The following is a 13,600-nucleotide window of genomic DNA, read 5'->3' on the forward strand; positions in this document are numbered from 1 at the left end:
AGTTTTCTTTCGAATAAGGAATTGTAGGAACGTGAGAGGGATCGTAAGGATAACATAATTCCATCTACACGTGGAAACAAAGGTACACACACGCACGACAGTCCCTTATCGGCGGTATGACCAGTTGGGAAACTGTCATCAAAAGCGGCTTGTAAAATTTTAAAATTACTAAACGCGAACAGATGAGATACATTATAATATTTAGGCAAACCTCAAGCAGCAGCAGATTAATTTACTACTACAATGCATTTCAAACAATAATTCTTCCTCCTCCTTATGCGGCCATGCTAATGATTCCTTTTGACACGTTAAGAATTCCTCACGTCTGACACTGACCCAAATGGATCGCTTCTCTGCTACAATCAACCAAGCGCGCTCGCGAATACCGCGCCATCGACCACTATTTTACTTGGCAACACACAATATTATCAGAAATGTTCCAGCACTACTTCGGGCGTATTCTATCTTCATCTGAAATCATCGTGGGAAGGAAAAGCGAGAGCAATCAATAACAGGTGAGTGTTAGGAATCACGCCGCGTGGCCCCAAAAGGAAAAAAAGGAAGATAGTTCTTACAACATCTAGGTTAATTGAATTTATTTCCACTAGGAAATGTTAAAGGAGCTGACATACATAATTTGTAGTAAACATAGTAAAGTACATAAGAAGTTTATGAAATAATTGAGCATTTTTAAGGATGCTTGAGTAACATATTTTGTGGATTTTAGGGTACATTTCTTTACTGAGTGTAAGTTCTTTATCATTTTCAAGCCATCCAAAGCATTGATTGAAATGTGAATTCGCTTTTTTATGTGTCTTCAGCCACATATTCCTTTTCTCACATGAGTTGAAAATGCTTGCACGTCCTTTTTGTTTCTAAAATGAGTTCACTAAGAACGTTTGAAATGTGCTGTATAATCCGTAAAAAGTTTTACGTATGACAAAATGCGCTGCGTTAGTTTCGATAATTATGTTCAATCGGGCATTAAAAAAATGCTGCATGGACTTTGGATGTAATATTAGATTTTGTTTCCGATAATAGGATTCTTAAACTATAATTTTGATATAAAACAACGACATGGTTTTGACTTTATTCGTGTCTCTAATATGTACACACTAATTCAGTGACCTGTGACCACTTCACTAAACTTATTTGAAAGAGGGTTGTGTTTCCCATTCACAACCACTGCTGTTGCGGAGGATGCAAATAAATAAAATCAAGTGACACCAAAAACAACTGGTTTTGTCTATCTTTCTGTCCAAAAGAAAATTTAAGCTTTATTTGTAACAATGTTAACTTTGCGGATGTTTTTAGTAATTGAAGAAGTTTCCATCACCTGTTTGGCGCGAATAGCCCGGGTTTGTGAGCGGTGTATGCGGTCCGGTATTCATGAGCTTCACGCTGTTCGGTGATGCCTTTTCTCGTAAACCACCAACGAGCAACGGGTGTTTCAGTGGGATGATCTTCTCCGGGCTGAGATCGCGCGTGTTCCGAAGACGACGAAACGTGCTCCGGCCAAGCGTTTCCTCCTGAAGAACGACGTCGTTTTTGCCCAGGAAAAGATCATCCGAGTGGTTGTACTGAGCGGCAAGGTTGATGTCCAATGAGTCTAGAGGAATGTTTCTATCAGCATAAAATGTAAAGAACTCCATTATCCAAAGCCGCAAAATAGGATGGAAGAGTTTTAGTTTGTACTTACGCGTGATTAACAAAATGCGCCGCTCGGCGGGCGGAACTCAATGTTTGGTGGTAAAACACCCGCTCGTTCGGGGGCAACGAGTCGGACCAACGTTTCGACGAATGCGTTTTCGGTGGAACAGGTAAATCCTTACGGTAGCTGCCTTCCCCATCGATACAGGGTATGTGCTCTTCGTTTCTTTCCCGCTTCAGCGATGTTTCACGTTCCTTCAGCACCATAGTGTTTTTTTTTCGATTTCTCCAAAAACAACTCGAAACAATAAATGTTTTAAAAATGTATTCCTTTTAATAGAAATTTTAAACACGTCTACGAAATCTTCTGTCGTTAAATGTACTTTTCACAGTCACAGATGTAACTCGTAACGCAGCATGCTCAGTTATCGCACCGTTTTATGCTTGCACGATACTATTCCCCCTGCCGCCGTGTGCATAGGAATGCGTAGAATGTTTAATCGATTTTTCGAACCTAGTAACCGTTGAGTCGGCAACATTCCTCACACATGACATTCTTTTAAATTGACGATACCGTATTTTACCCTTCCGTGCTGACCGTTTTGGGTACCTTTCGTTCAGGCGAGTTACTAGCCTCAGCCTTGACATCGTTTTCCTCGACATCGGTGTCGCTGCGTTCCTTTTGCTCACGCTTTTGTTTCCGCTTGTTCTGATTTTGCGTACTTTTAAGCATTTTATTATCGCTTAACCTAGGGAATGGAGAGAAATAAAAGCAGTTGAGGAAAGGTTGAATAAATTAAATAGAAAAAAATTGCTCACATCTGCATCGCCCTAGTGCCCGGGCCCCAATGAGCGGCGGGATTTTCCGGGAAGCGTGAAAGCGATTCTTTCCGGCTCGTTGGATTCGCCTGCGGGTGGATGTCTTCGATGTTGTATTCTTTCGCCGGTTGCTTCGACAGGATAGCCGTTAGGGGAACGTTCTCCAGGAATCGTTCTTCTTTAACAGGATGTATTCGGTGCCAGCAGCGAAGTATGTCCCACAACACACCCACGGGGGCATCTGTTTTAATGGACGTCCTGCTAGCATGCGAGAACGACACTCGGTAGCCTTCGTGTAGCAGGGCCGACCGCAGTTTGAGCATACCGATCGATTCCAGTTTCAATATTCCGCACATGCGATCCAGCGTGTAGTAGAGCGGAACATCGTGCAGCTCCTCCCCAATGACCGCAAGCGTTCCATAGATGCGCCGGATCGTAGTCAGACGTTTCGCTTCTTCCTGCTCAAGCGTGTGCATCAGTTCAGTTAGAAATTCTTCATCGTGCATCGGTGCAGACCAAATCGGTCCTCCCATGTGGTGCTGGTGATTGCAGTGCTCACACCGACTCCCGACGAACGGGCCCGTCGGTGTGCCAAACTTTATTTGCTGAGGATTGGCTTCGGTGGGATTAGGCTTAAGCACACCGAGCGGTTGAAGGGTAAGGGCCTCACAACCGGTACACTGAAACACCATAGACTGCTTGCTACTGCTTTTCTTGCACGCGTACTGCCCAGTGTAGACGCGGACGAAAACCCGAATATAAAAATCGGCCGATATGCTGAGCAACGGTTTGATGTACCGCCCGTATCGGGTTGCCGTCGTTTCAATGCAGCGAAGCAGAATGCGTAGCGCAAACTCGTGACATGCTTTCGTTTTAAGAGGTACAGAACCGTATTTAACATAGCATGCCTCCGGTGAGTTTCCAGCGAGCACGGCCATATCTGTGGCAGTGATTAGAAGTAATCCTCCGTCCTCAATGCTTTGTACGGCCCCATCCAGAAACCTTGTCGGGTGTCCATAGGGATCGAGATCAATTGCCGTAAAACGCTTGTCCGGTTTCGTTGACATGTACATCAGCGTCCTGCAATGTCGAGCCGTTGAGCTAATCAGGTTCCGACTCACGTTCGGGGGTTTTGCTTGTACTTACATTGCGTCGTTAAAACTCGGCGTTATTAGATGCTCAATATTGTTTTGCTTAACATTCTTTTCGATCGATTCAACCGCCGATTTAGATAAATCGTTGGCAATGATCTCTTTCACACCAGGGATTTCCTTCGCATACCGTATGCTACGCAATCCGGTCGCGGAAAGCGCTTCCAGTATCCGGAGTCCATTCTGATAAGAAGATAAAGCATTTAGAGTAGACTTGAAGAGCCGGTTAAAGCACGATAACATACCTCATGTTTAACGCCTGCCTGTAGCGAAGCTTCTCCGTTCGGTGCAGCGTATGAAGGATCTTTGCTTTTACGTTCCTCTTCCTTTTCACGTTGAAATATCCTGGAGAACGTCCTAAGGACACATATGCTCAGATCGCGATTGAATTCCTGCACCGGATTGTAGAACACATGATCGGCCAGGAGAATCTCGGCACTGCCTTCGCGAATGGTTTTTAGCATTGCATTGCCATCGCCTTTCTCGTCCATTTTTCTGGCAGTGGAATGCTTTTCAGACCTCGAGATGATGAATATACGACTGAGAACTATTCTTTGAAGAAATTGTGCTGATTGAAACGTAAACAAAGTTGCACGTGCCATCGGCAATCGTTCTCTGACAGCCGGTTTGACAATGAACACAGCAAAATGGTATTCAAATCTTTTCTGTTGCTGTTATGTTATTGAGAAGTTTTATGTTTCTAACAAGAATAAAATCGTTTCAATTTTATTTAAAACTATTTTCTACTTGTTGAACCTTGCAAATTATACGACAAAAAGTCAAATTCATTTGAGAAAAAAAGACCATGCAGCAAAACGACGGTGCTCATGCAGCAAAAACATCGCAATTGACATTTGTCCCTTTTTCTGTTTTGTTTACGTAGCCGTAGAGTGTCATTCCAGATGACAAATTATTGTTCAGATGTGTTTTGATTGTTCACGGAAGAAAGTAACATACGCTAGAATTATTGGGTGTATTTTAGCGTAATTATATAAACGCTACACAATGGCAGAGGCCGCACTGATCAGCGAGCAAATAGAAGATGACGAGGTGCAGGAAATTCTCAAAACGGGAACCGACCTGCGGCAGTATTCGGCTCAGATCGAAAAGGAATTTAAGGAGGTCGAAAATCGGTCCATCGACGATTACATCAAGGAGAGCCAGAACATTGCCAACCTGCACTACCAGATTGGCAGCACATCGAACATCCTCGAGCGGATGGAGTCGATGCTGATGGACATACAGGGCGCTCTGAACAACATCAGCACCGAGATAACGTCGCTGCAGAAGAAATCGGTCTCGATGTCGGTTCAGCTCACCAACCGTCAGTCGATCCGGGCACAAATCTCACAGTTCGTAGAAGACATGGCGGTGCCGGAGGAAATGGTGGCCACCATCATGGACAGCCCGGTGACGGAGAAGGAATTCATGAACCACCTGAATGAGCTAAACCACAAGCTCAATCTTATGAAGGAGCTTAACTTTAAAGAATCCAAATCCTCTCAGGACGTTAGCGACGTGCTGCAGAAGCTGAAAGTGAAAGCGATGAGTAAACTGCGGCTCTACCTGATGGAGCAGATCTACAAGTTCCGCAAACCGATGGCCAACTACCAGATACCGCAGAATGCGATGTTGAAGTACAAGTTTTTCTTTGAGTTCATCCTGTCCAACGAGCGCGTGGTGGCGCAGGAAATTTGCAACGAGTACGTTGACACCATGGGAAAAATCTACTACAGCTACTTCAAAAGCTACTCGACCCGACTGGCCGCGCTCAAGTTCGAGGAAGCCGTCTCGAAGGACGATCTGATGGGATTGGATGATTCCGTTCCGAAGAGTATATTTTCGAAGGCGAGTTCGCTGAAGAACAAGAGCACAGTGTTTTCCATCGGTGATCGTGGTGACGTACTTAATCAGCAGCTAGAGGCCCCAATAATCGTGCCCCATGCGCAGCAAAAATCCCGCTATGCCTACGAAGCACTGTTCCGCTCGGAACAGTACGCCCTGGTCGACAACGCCTGCCGGGAGTATCTGTTCGTGACGGAGTTCTTCATTCTACGCGGCCAACAGGCGCAGGAGCTCTTCAATCAGATTATGGGAAAAACGACTGCTCTTTTAATTGTAAGCTTACGAGTGGAGTTCCCGTTGAATATTATAAAACGTCCTCTTATATTTTGCAGAAAAATTTAGAAACCTATGTTCAGGATTGCTACGACACGATAGCTCTCTTTCTTTGCATTCAACTGTGCCTACGGTATCAGCTGATGTGCCACAAAAGATGTGTTCCGGCATTGGACAAGTATGGATTCTTCCATAGATTTCCTTCCACTCCTTGTGATCCTCGAAAATCGTTTTGATTGTCCTATTTACAATTCAAGGTACTGGGACAATCTTCAAGCGGTCATATGGCCACGGTTCGAGCAGGTGTTTCGAATGAATATTCAAAGCATCCTCGATTGTGATCCAACCAAATTTCCCAAAGAAACTGGTCCCCACTATGTAAGTATCGATCATAAATCTCGTAAGGACGCACTGGTTAATTTGAGAAAAATTCGTTCCAAAATAAGATCACCCGCCGTTATGCCGAGTTTTCGGCCGCCATCGTTGGGATTTCGGAGAACTTCCCCAACGAGCTGGTCAGCCATCTGCTGCTAGAACTTCAGGAGGAGGTAAAGTGCTTCATGCTGCGCATGGCCGCCATCTTCACCACCCGCAAGGAGCAGCTAATTTACCTGATCAACAACTACGACCTGGTGCTCGGTGTGCTGATGGAGCGCACGCGTGACAACTCGAAGGAAGCGGAAGCGTTCCGTGAACTGCTCAGCACGCGCAGTGCGGAGTACGTGGAAGAGATCCTTGCCCCGCACCTCGGGGGCATCATTCAGTTCGTGAAAGACTGCGAACAGATGCGTGACAAGGAGCAGACAGAGGAGCTTAAACGGCAGGAGCGGCGATCGTTGCAGCTGGTTGCAAACTTTTCCGCCAACTGGAAGAAATCGTTGGAAGATCTGAACCGGGAGGTATTTCTGTCCTTTCCCTCGCTGGTCACCGGTTCGCAGCTGTTGCAGCTGGCGCTGGCACAGCTCGTACAGTATTATCACAAGTTCTACAAGCTGCTCACACCGAACGCTCGGGCCCAGCTGGTAAACATTCATGTGATAATGATCGAGATAAAAAAGTATAAGAGTAATTATTAGGCAGGGAAATTGGTAGGAAGTGCAATTGAGAGGGTGTCATAGAGTATTTGGGAAAATTACCACGTATGTACTTCACTTTTTAATATTTATTGGTTGAGTAGAAAAGACAAGCTCTAAAAAACACATTATAATATTGACCAATACGCTCCTTTGCTCTTCCTGAAACAGGGAGACCTCGGGGGAAAATAATATTGCAAATAAAATCCTTCATTCCAACGGCTACGGAAACATGGGGCGCACACGTGCTTCTCTTCTCCCTTTAATCTTCATCCTGCAACAGCATGTCTACCAGATCTTCATTGGCGCACTGAGAACCATCCAAGCGCTGGGGCGATCGCCACCTCAGCAGGGTTGGAAGAAACACCAGATGGGTTCGGGGATCCTTACGGTAGGGACAGTTTTGATCCTTCCAGCTGCAATGCAACGAGTTTAATGATTAATGGTCCATGACATCACCGAGAGACAGCTCAAGTGTGTCCGATGACAAAGCACAACTTGTGTTATCACCGCCCGTAATACTCACAATGGACGCTCAATTTCAACCGTTATGAAATGACTTTTTTCCGGCGCATTTTCCAGAGCCTTCGTCACTACTGGTGCGGCTGAAACGAACAATTTGATTGGAAAGGAATGATATTTAAATTACTTTGTGTAATTTCGAGTCGGGAGGCGTCGAGAGTTGTACATCTTTTATCTTATCAATGAATTGTTTGTGATAGAACTAATCACTTTAGGTGGATCACTGTAGTCCACCTATTTTTTCCCCGGCGAACAAAAAGACTTACCCTTGACGCAGTACGGACACCAGCTTTCCCCATTTTCGTCCTTGCTCCCGGTGAACAAGATATGGACCGGCTCGCCGCTGCTTTCCAAACTTTCCGCCAGCTTGGTAAACTCCTCGTATCCAGTGACCTTATGTTTCACAACCATTCTTGCGAACCTTATCAGCGATAGGCGCATTCACAAATGAAACGAATGGTATAAAAAAGGAGTATTTATACTGACGATCACGATAAACTTAGCAAGCTATTCGTTGTGCAACCAGAAGGCAACACAAATCTGCACAGTGTGGTAAATGTTTAGGAAAGTAGAATGTTGTGCTATGCTTCAATCGCTGTTGACAATTCACAATTGACCAGCTCAGCTGACTCACTTTCCGCTGGAGCTTCAAAAATCTTGGTCATAACTAATGGCTAAAGCAACTAATTTTTAATAACTTTTTAGTGGCTTGCCCAATTTTAGCGCCATACTCCTCAAATGAAAGGTCTTTTAAAGAATGATAACTCTGTGCAACAAAGACTCTTCCGTAATTCTTGTCGCTAAAATTCGATGTTTTTCATGAGAACAAAAACTTCGTTTTCTTTTTGTTCTAAGCAATCCATTGAACGTTCTACGTTTTTATTGAAAAATTGAAATTATCAGAAGGATAATTTTAATATTTTTCACACAAAATATAAAAAAATGTTATTCCTACAGGTCCAGTGAAAATATAAACTCCATGCCAATGTGACCCCAATTCGAGGCATACTTTTCACCGGGCAGTGTGTTATTGTTGCCAATGTCAATATCTGTCAAAAACAGACAAGCGCATTTTGCAGTCCTTCTGTGCCGGGTGTTGTGGAATTATCACAAATTGCGTAAAATAAACGCAGTTTTAAATAGTTTTACCAGAACGGCAGTTCGGGGAGTGTACGATGACCATTAGTAATCTGATCAGATCACGATGCAGTCTGGCGGCCGCGAAAACGTTCCTGGAGGTAAAGGAAACCATTCCGGTGGAGCACGTTACATAATTTTACATGCGGTTATTCATTTTTTATTTCACTATTAGAATGTGAAATCGTTTTCCAGCCATGCGACTTTCGCGGAGCACAAACCGCTAGAAAAGATTCGTAACATCGGTATCTCGGCGCATATCGACAGTGGTAAGACGACGCTGACCGAGCGTATCCTGTTCTACACTGGCCGCATCAAGGAAATGCACGAGGTGAAGGGCAAGGATAACGTCGGTGCTACGATGGATTCGATGGAGCTGGAGCGGCAGCGAGGTATCACCATCCAATCGGCTGCAACGTATACGATCTGGAAGGATCACAACATCAACATCATCGATACGCCCGGACACGTGGACTTCACGGTGGAGGTAGAGCGCGCACTGCGTGTCCTCGACGGTGCCATCCTGGTGCTGTGCAGTGTCGGTGGAGTGCAGAGTCAAACGCTTACCGTGAACAGGCAGATGAAGCGTTACAATGTACCCTGCCTGGGGTTCATTAACAAGCTCGATCGATCCGGTGCAAACCCGTACCGTGTGCTCGGACAGATGCGCTCCAAGTTGAACCACAATGCCGCGTTCGTGCAGCTACCGATCGGTGTTGAGAGTAACTGCAAGGGTGTGATCGATCTGGTCAAACAGAAGGCGCTATACTTTGAGGAGCCGTATGGGTTGAAGATCCGAGAGGATGAAATCCCTGCCGATATGCGCACGGAGAGTGCCGAACGGCGCCAGGAACTGATCGAACATCTATCGAACGTGGATGAGCGAATCGGTGAGCTGTTTCTGGAGGAAAGGGAAGCCACAGTGGAGGATATTATGGGTGCAATTAGGAGGTCGACACTGAAGCGCACCTTCACGCCGGTTCTCGTGGGTACGGCGCTGAAAAACAAAGGTGTTCAACCCCTGCTGGACGCCGTGCTGAACTACTTGCCACACCCGGGCGAGGTGGAGAATATTGCACTGGTAGAGAAGAAAGAGCAGGAAGCACAGAAGGTTATCCTTAACCCGGCCCGAGACGGAAAGGAACCGTTCGTGGGGTTGGCCTTCAAGTTGGAAGCGGGACGTTTCGGACAGCTTACCTACCTGCGCTGCTACCAGGGGGTGTTGCGGAAGGGCGACAACATTTACAACTCGCGATCGGGCAAGAAGATCCGTCTGGCGCGACTGGTTCGGCTACACTCGAACCAAATGGAGGACGTAAACGAGGTGTACGCGGGCGATATATTTGCCCTGTTCGGTGTCGATTGTGCCTCGGGCGATACGTTCGTGACGAACCCAAAGCTGGAGCTTTCGATGGAATCGATCTTCGTGCCCGATCCGGTCGTCTCGATGGCGATCAAACCGAACAACTCGAAGGATCGCGACAACTTCGCCAAAGCGATCGCACGCTTCACAAAGGAAGATCCCACGTTTCACTTTGAGTATGATCCGGACATCAAGGAGACGCTCGTGTCGGGCATGGGTGAGTTGCATCTGGAAATCTACGCCCAGCGGATGGAGCGCGAGTACAACTGCCCGGTAACGCTCGGTAAACCGAAGGTGGCGTTCCGTGAAACGCTCATCGCGCCGTGCGAGTTTGACTACCTGCACAAGAAGCAATCGGGTGGTCAGGGACAGTTTGGTAGGGTTACCGGCGTGCTAGAGCCGCTACCACCGCACCAGAACACGTTGGTAGAGTTCGTGGATGAAACGATGGGCACGAACGTGCCGAAACAGTTCATCCCGGGTATCGAGAAGGGCTTCCGGCAGATGGCGGAAAAGGGTCTGCTGTCCGGGCATAAGCTATCCGGCATTAAGTTCCGACTGCAGGATGGTGCGCATCACATTGTCGACTCGAGCGAGCTGGCGTTTATGCTGGCGGCCCAGGGTGCACTCAAGAGTGTGTTCGAAAACGGAAGCTGGCAGATTCTCGAGCCGGTCATGATGGTGGAGGTGACCGCCCCGGAGGAGTTTCAGGGTACGGTGATTGGACAGTTGAACAAACGGCACGGTATCATCACCGGCACCGAGGGTGCCGAAGGGTGGTTCACGGTGTACGCCGAGGTTCCGCTGAACGATATGTTCGGGTACGCCGGTGAGTTGCGCTCGAGCACGCAGGGTAAGGGCGAGTTCAGTATGGAGTACAGCCGGTACTCGCCTTGCATGCCAGAGGTGCAGGAGAAGCTGGTGCACGACTATCAGGTTTCGCAGGGGTTGGCCGTAGATAAGAAGCAGAAGAAAAAGAACTAAATCCGTAGGCACTTGGTGTCGTTCCCCCCCTTACCCCCATGAATTTGTACATAGTTTTGTTTTCGTCATGCTAAGATTATATGCTGTAAACGTATTATAAGCGAAATATATCAAACACTCGACACGACGTTCGGTGCTAAAACGAAAAAGCGAACACTCTCTCAGTCAACACAGCGACTCTGATGGCATAGGTTGTAAATGGAATAGTTATAATGTGGTACTTTATTTTTTTTTAAATTACTTTCACATAACTCCATTCCTGCTACGGGGGACAATTTGGTGGAATATCCAACAGTTTATTTTTTTTCAATTTACTTAAATCCTATAAAAATGCTATGCCTCACAATTGTCGAATGGTGTGTCGGGTTGGTTGCCCACTGAATGTCGTTTGTTGGTTTGTAAATTGTCCACCTTTTAAAAAATCCTTCACCAAAGGGGTATAATGTTAGTAATTTGTCTAGTGGAAATTAGTCTATTTGTGGTTCGGCCACTAATCGACGACGACGGAGGGTGCCTCTTACCCGGGTAAATCTTCTGTTTGTCTTGTATTAGAAGTATAATGCTTCTTCCATTCGGCTCAACAACAACGTTCGGTCGGAGAGATCGATAAGTACATGCATTTTCCTTCGTCAGCCTTTCCTTATACCCTGCACAGTAAACCAACGAGGTTTGTTACCTCGGTTCCCCGCCCCACCTAACCTATTCCTAAAACACTCCTTCACACCCTCGTTTCGGAAGCCCTATCGCCTCCGCATCCCCCCGGGAAAGCGAACGTTCCACCACCGGGATTGCTGCAATTGCTATTGACACCACGACCGTTGCTGCTGCCGGATCGCGAATTCATCCAAAACTCTCGCTTCATTTTCTGCAATAATTGGTTGATGATTGATTGACCAGTTTTAGTAAAACGTACCGTGGCGGTTTTACGGTCGAAGCAGAAATACATAAACGCGCAGTATTACAGTAGCGTCCGGTGACTGTTTCTAAGCCAGTTATTACGAGTGTAACGGCATGGGTAACTATGATGATCGTGTTCAATGGTTAAAGGAAAAATAATAGGGATGATCTATCCAAGCAAGCTACACGTGGCGTGGGCTTCCAGTAGCTGACTGTGGTGAAAGCAATCGATAAAGGTTTTTTTAACTGCCAAGCTACTTTCATGCTATGAGTATGATATTATTTAATTCTTTACTAGGTAAAACATTATTCTCATTAAGACCTATTCTCTTTGAACCGGCAAAATATTGTGTGTAATTGTGCGGGCTCATACATGATGTGCATGCCTTAACGTATCCTTGAAGTAACGACTATTGCATAAAACATTTTCTAGTTGTTTTGGGACGATATTTTAACCGAATTACATAAATCAATTTTAAGTTAGTTAATGTTTTGAACATGGTGTTTTTTTAAACTACCGAAGCTGTAACGTTCACAACAAATGGCCTACTTCTATTCCGTTTTCTCGAGCACATACTACCACTAGCGCAACCAAGCGTGTCCAATGATGCTTTTAGACGTATACTGTCTACTAGCGGTACGCCGCATTCGCCTTCTAACTACGGACCATCCACAGGATGCATTATGCATGTACACTTCCGCCAACCGCGGGACACACATTCGACATACGATAACGATACGACGAGCAGAGAGGGCACAATGGATGGACTCACAACACAACGGGGAGACGTTAGTGTAAGTGCTTGGAGTGGTGGGCTGCAGTGGTTCTGGAAGTCGAGTGGCGAGTGATTCGTGTATCTTCTGTCCATTCTGATGTTGTACTGCGAGCGCGCACGGATACGCCATTGGAGTGTTACTATGTTCCGGAATTTAAGTTTGTTTCTTAGCGCGGGGTTTCTTCACGTGGTTTTTTAAATGTGAGGGGAAAAGTGTGAAAATAGTGCGATCGACATTTCTGTTAGTACTCAACGCACACTGTACTTTGATAACGCACACTCACATACATGCATACACACACACACATACACCCATACTTATGCCAGCGCGTGCAGATCGCGAAAAATGCTTAGACCTGTGTCTTTTTCTGGTGACTTAATTGACGCCCCTGCTCATCCACCTCATCCTCCTCGCGCATAGTGGACAGTCTTTTTTCGTTTTCACTAGTTTTTAATCTGCGAAAGAGTAGTGAAATGTGGAAAAGATTTTTCGCTTTAGAGAACCAAAAACCACAAGGACCTTCCGCACCACCATCGACTTACAATTGTTGCGATAATTTCTGACGATCACCCGACTGCGTGGTCGGTTTTTTCGTGAACAGCACGTTGCAGTCGTTGACCTGCTTCCAGATCGTCGTCCGGTTCACCTCTTCGGATATGTTGATTTTGGCCTTCTCGTTGAGCGTCCCGTTCTCCAGTGGCAGCTGCAGATTGTCGGCGGAATGTTGTCCCGAGTCCTGCAGGGAGGGACGATTTCAACGGAAACGGTGTTCAGATTGCAATGTTCGCAATGGTGGATCTGCTGGGGTCGGGGGTTGACTTGACTTGACCGAAGTCCGAAGTGTGAAGGTTGGTTAGGGCGGGAGTGTAGTTTTACGTTCTGTTTCCACTATGCTTTTCTTTGGGGAAACTTTCGGTGCACTCGGTCAAAGCTGCCATGCAATTAATGGCGGTGGATAGTGTTCAAAAATAGTCGGCAACAAAGCGATAACTTTGCAAGCATAGAGAGAGTTAGAGTCAGAGGTCAGAAAGCATTCGCAATATGCAAACAATAAAATGTAACAAAGTGCATGCACGAATCAAACATTTGTTATCTTCTCCCAAAGAGGA

General features: G+C 46.1%; 5 protein-coding genes across 5 annotated transcripts; 2 read left to right on the forward strand and 3 right to left on the reverse strand.

Annotated features, from left to right (window-relative positions):
- Window positions 1-1,310: 1,310 nt before the first annotated feature.
- On the reverse strand, window positions 1,311-1,917 carry LOC131282252 (cilia- and flagella-associated protein 276). The gene is made up of 2 exons (XM_058311665.1): window positions 1,700-1,917; window positions 1,311-1,623 (listed from the first exon to the last, which is right to left on the reverse strand). Exons 1-2 carry the CDS (start codon window positions 1,915-1,917, stop codon window positions 1,311-1,313), a joined length of 531 nt encoding a protein of 176 aa, XP_058167648.1.
- Window positions 1,918-2,230: 313 nt separating this feature from the next.
- On the reverse strand, window positions 2,231-4,166 carry LOC131293321 (tRNA (guanine(26)-N(2))-dimethyltransferase). The gene is made up of 4 exons (XM_058321401.1): window positions 3,866-4,166; window positions 3,616-3,803; window positions 2,470-3,549; window positions 2,231-2,399 (listed from the first exon to the last, which is right to left on the reverse strand). Exons 1-4 carry the CDS (start codon window positions 4,109-4,111, stop codon window positions 2,231-2,233), a joined length of 1,683 nt encoding a protein of 560 aa, XP_058177384.1. The 5' UTR covers window positions 4,112-4,166.
- Window positions 4,167-4,625: 459 nt separating this feature from the next.
- Window positions 4,626-7,045, forward strand: LOC131282251 (vacuolar protein sorting-associated protein 52 homolog). Its single transcript, XM_058311664.1, has 4 exons — window positions 4,626-5,738; window positions 5,798-5,916; window positions 5,996-6,116; window positions 6,185-7,045. The coding sequence occupies exons 1-4, from the start codon at window positions 4,626-4,628 to the stop codon at window positions 6,812-6,814; spliced, it is 1,983 nt and encodes a 660-aa protein (XP_058167647.1). The 3' UTR covers window positions 6,815-7,045.
- LOC131282254 (thioredoxin domain-containing protein 17) lies at window positions 6,846-7,909 on the reverse strand. The gene is made up of 3 exons (XM_058311668.1): window positions 7,600-7,909; window positions 7,338-7,416; window positions 6,846-7,227 (listed from the first exon to the last, which is right to left on the reverse strand). Exons 1-3 carry the CDS (start codon window positions 7,772-7,774, stop codon window positions 7,074-7,076), a joined length of 408 nt encoding a protein of 135 aa, XP_058167651.1. The 5' UTR covers window positions 7,775-7,909; the 3' UTR covers window positions 6,846-7,073.
- Window positions 7,910-8,436: 527 nt separating this feature from the next.
- On the forward strand, window positions 8,437-10,841 carry LOC131286110 (elongation factor G, mitochondrial). Its single transcript, XM_058315001.1, has 2 exons — window positions 8,437-8,571; window positions 8,646-10,841. Exons 1-2 carry the CDS (start codon window positions 8,509-8,511, stop codon window positions 10,815-10,817), a joined length of 2,235 nt encoding a protein of 744 aa, XP_058170984.1. The 5' UTR covers window positions 8,437-8,508; the 3' UTR covers window positions 10,818-10,841.
- Window positions 10,842-13,600: the final 2,759 nt, after the last annotated feature.

This window comes from Anopheles ziemanni, chromosome 2, assembly GCF_943734765.1.
Source record: "Anopheles ziemanni chromosome 2, idAnoZiCoDA_A2_x.2, whole genome shotgun sequence".
Classification (NCBI taxonomy): Eukaryota; Metazoa; Arthropoda; class Insecta; order Diptera; family Culicidae; genus Anopheles; species Anopheles ziemanni.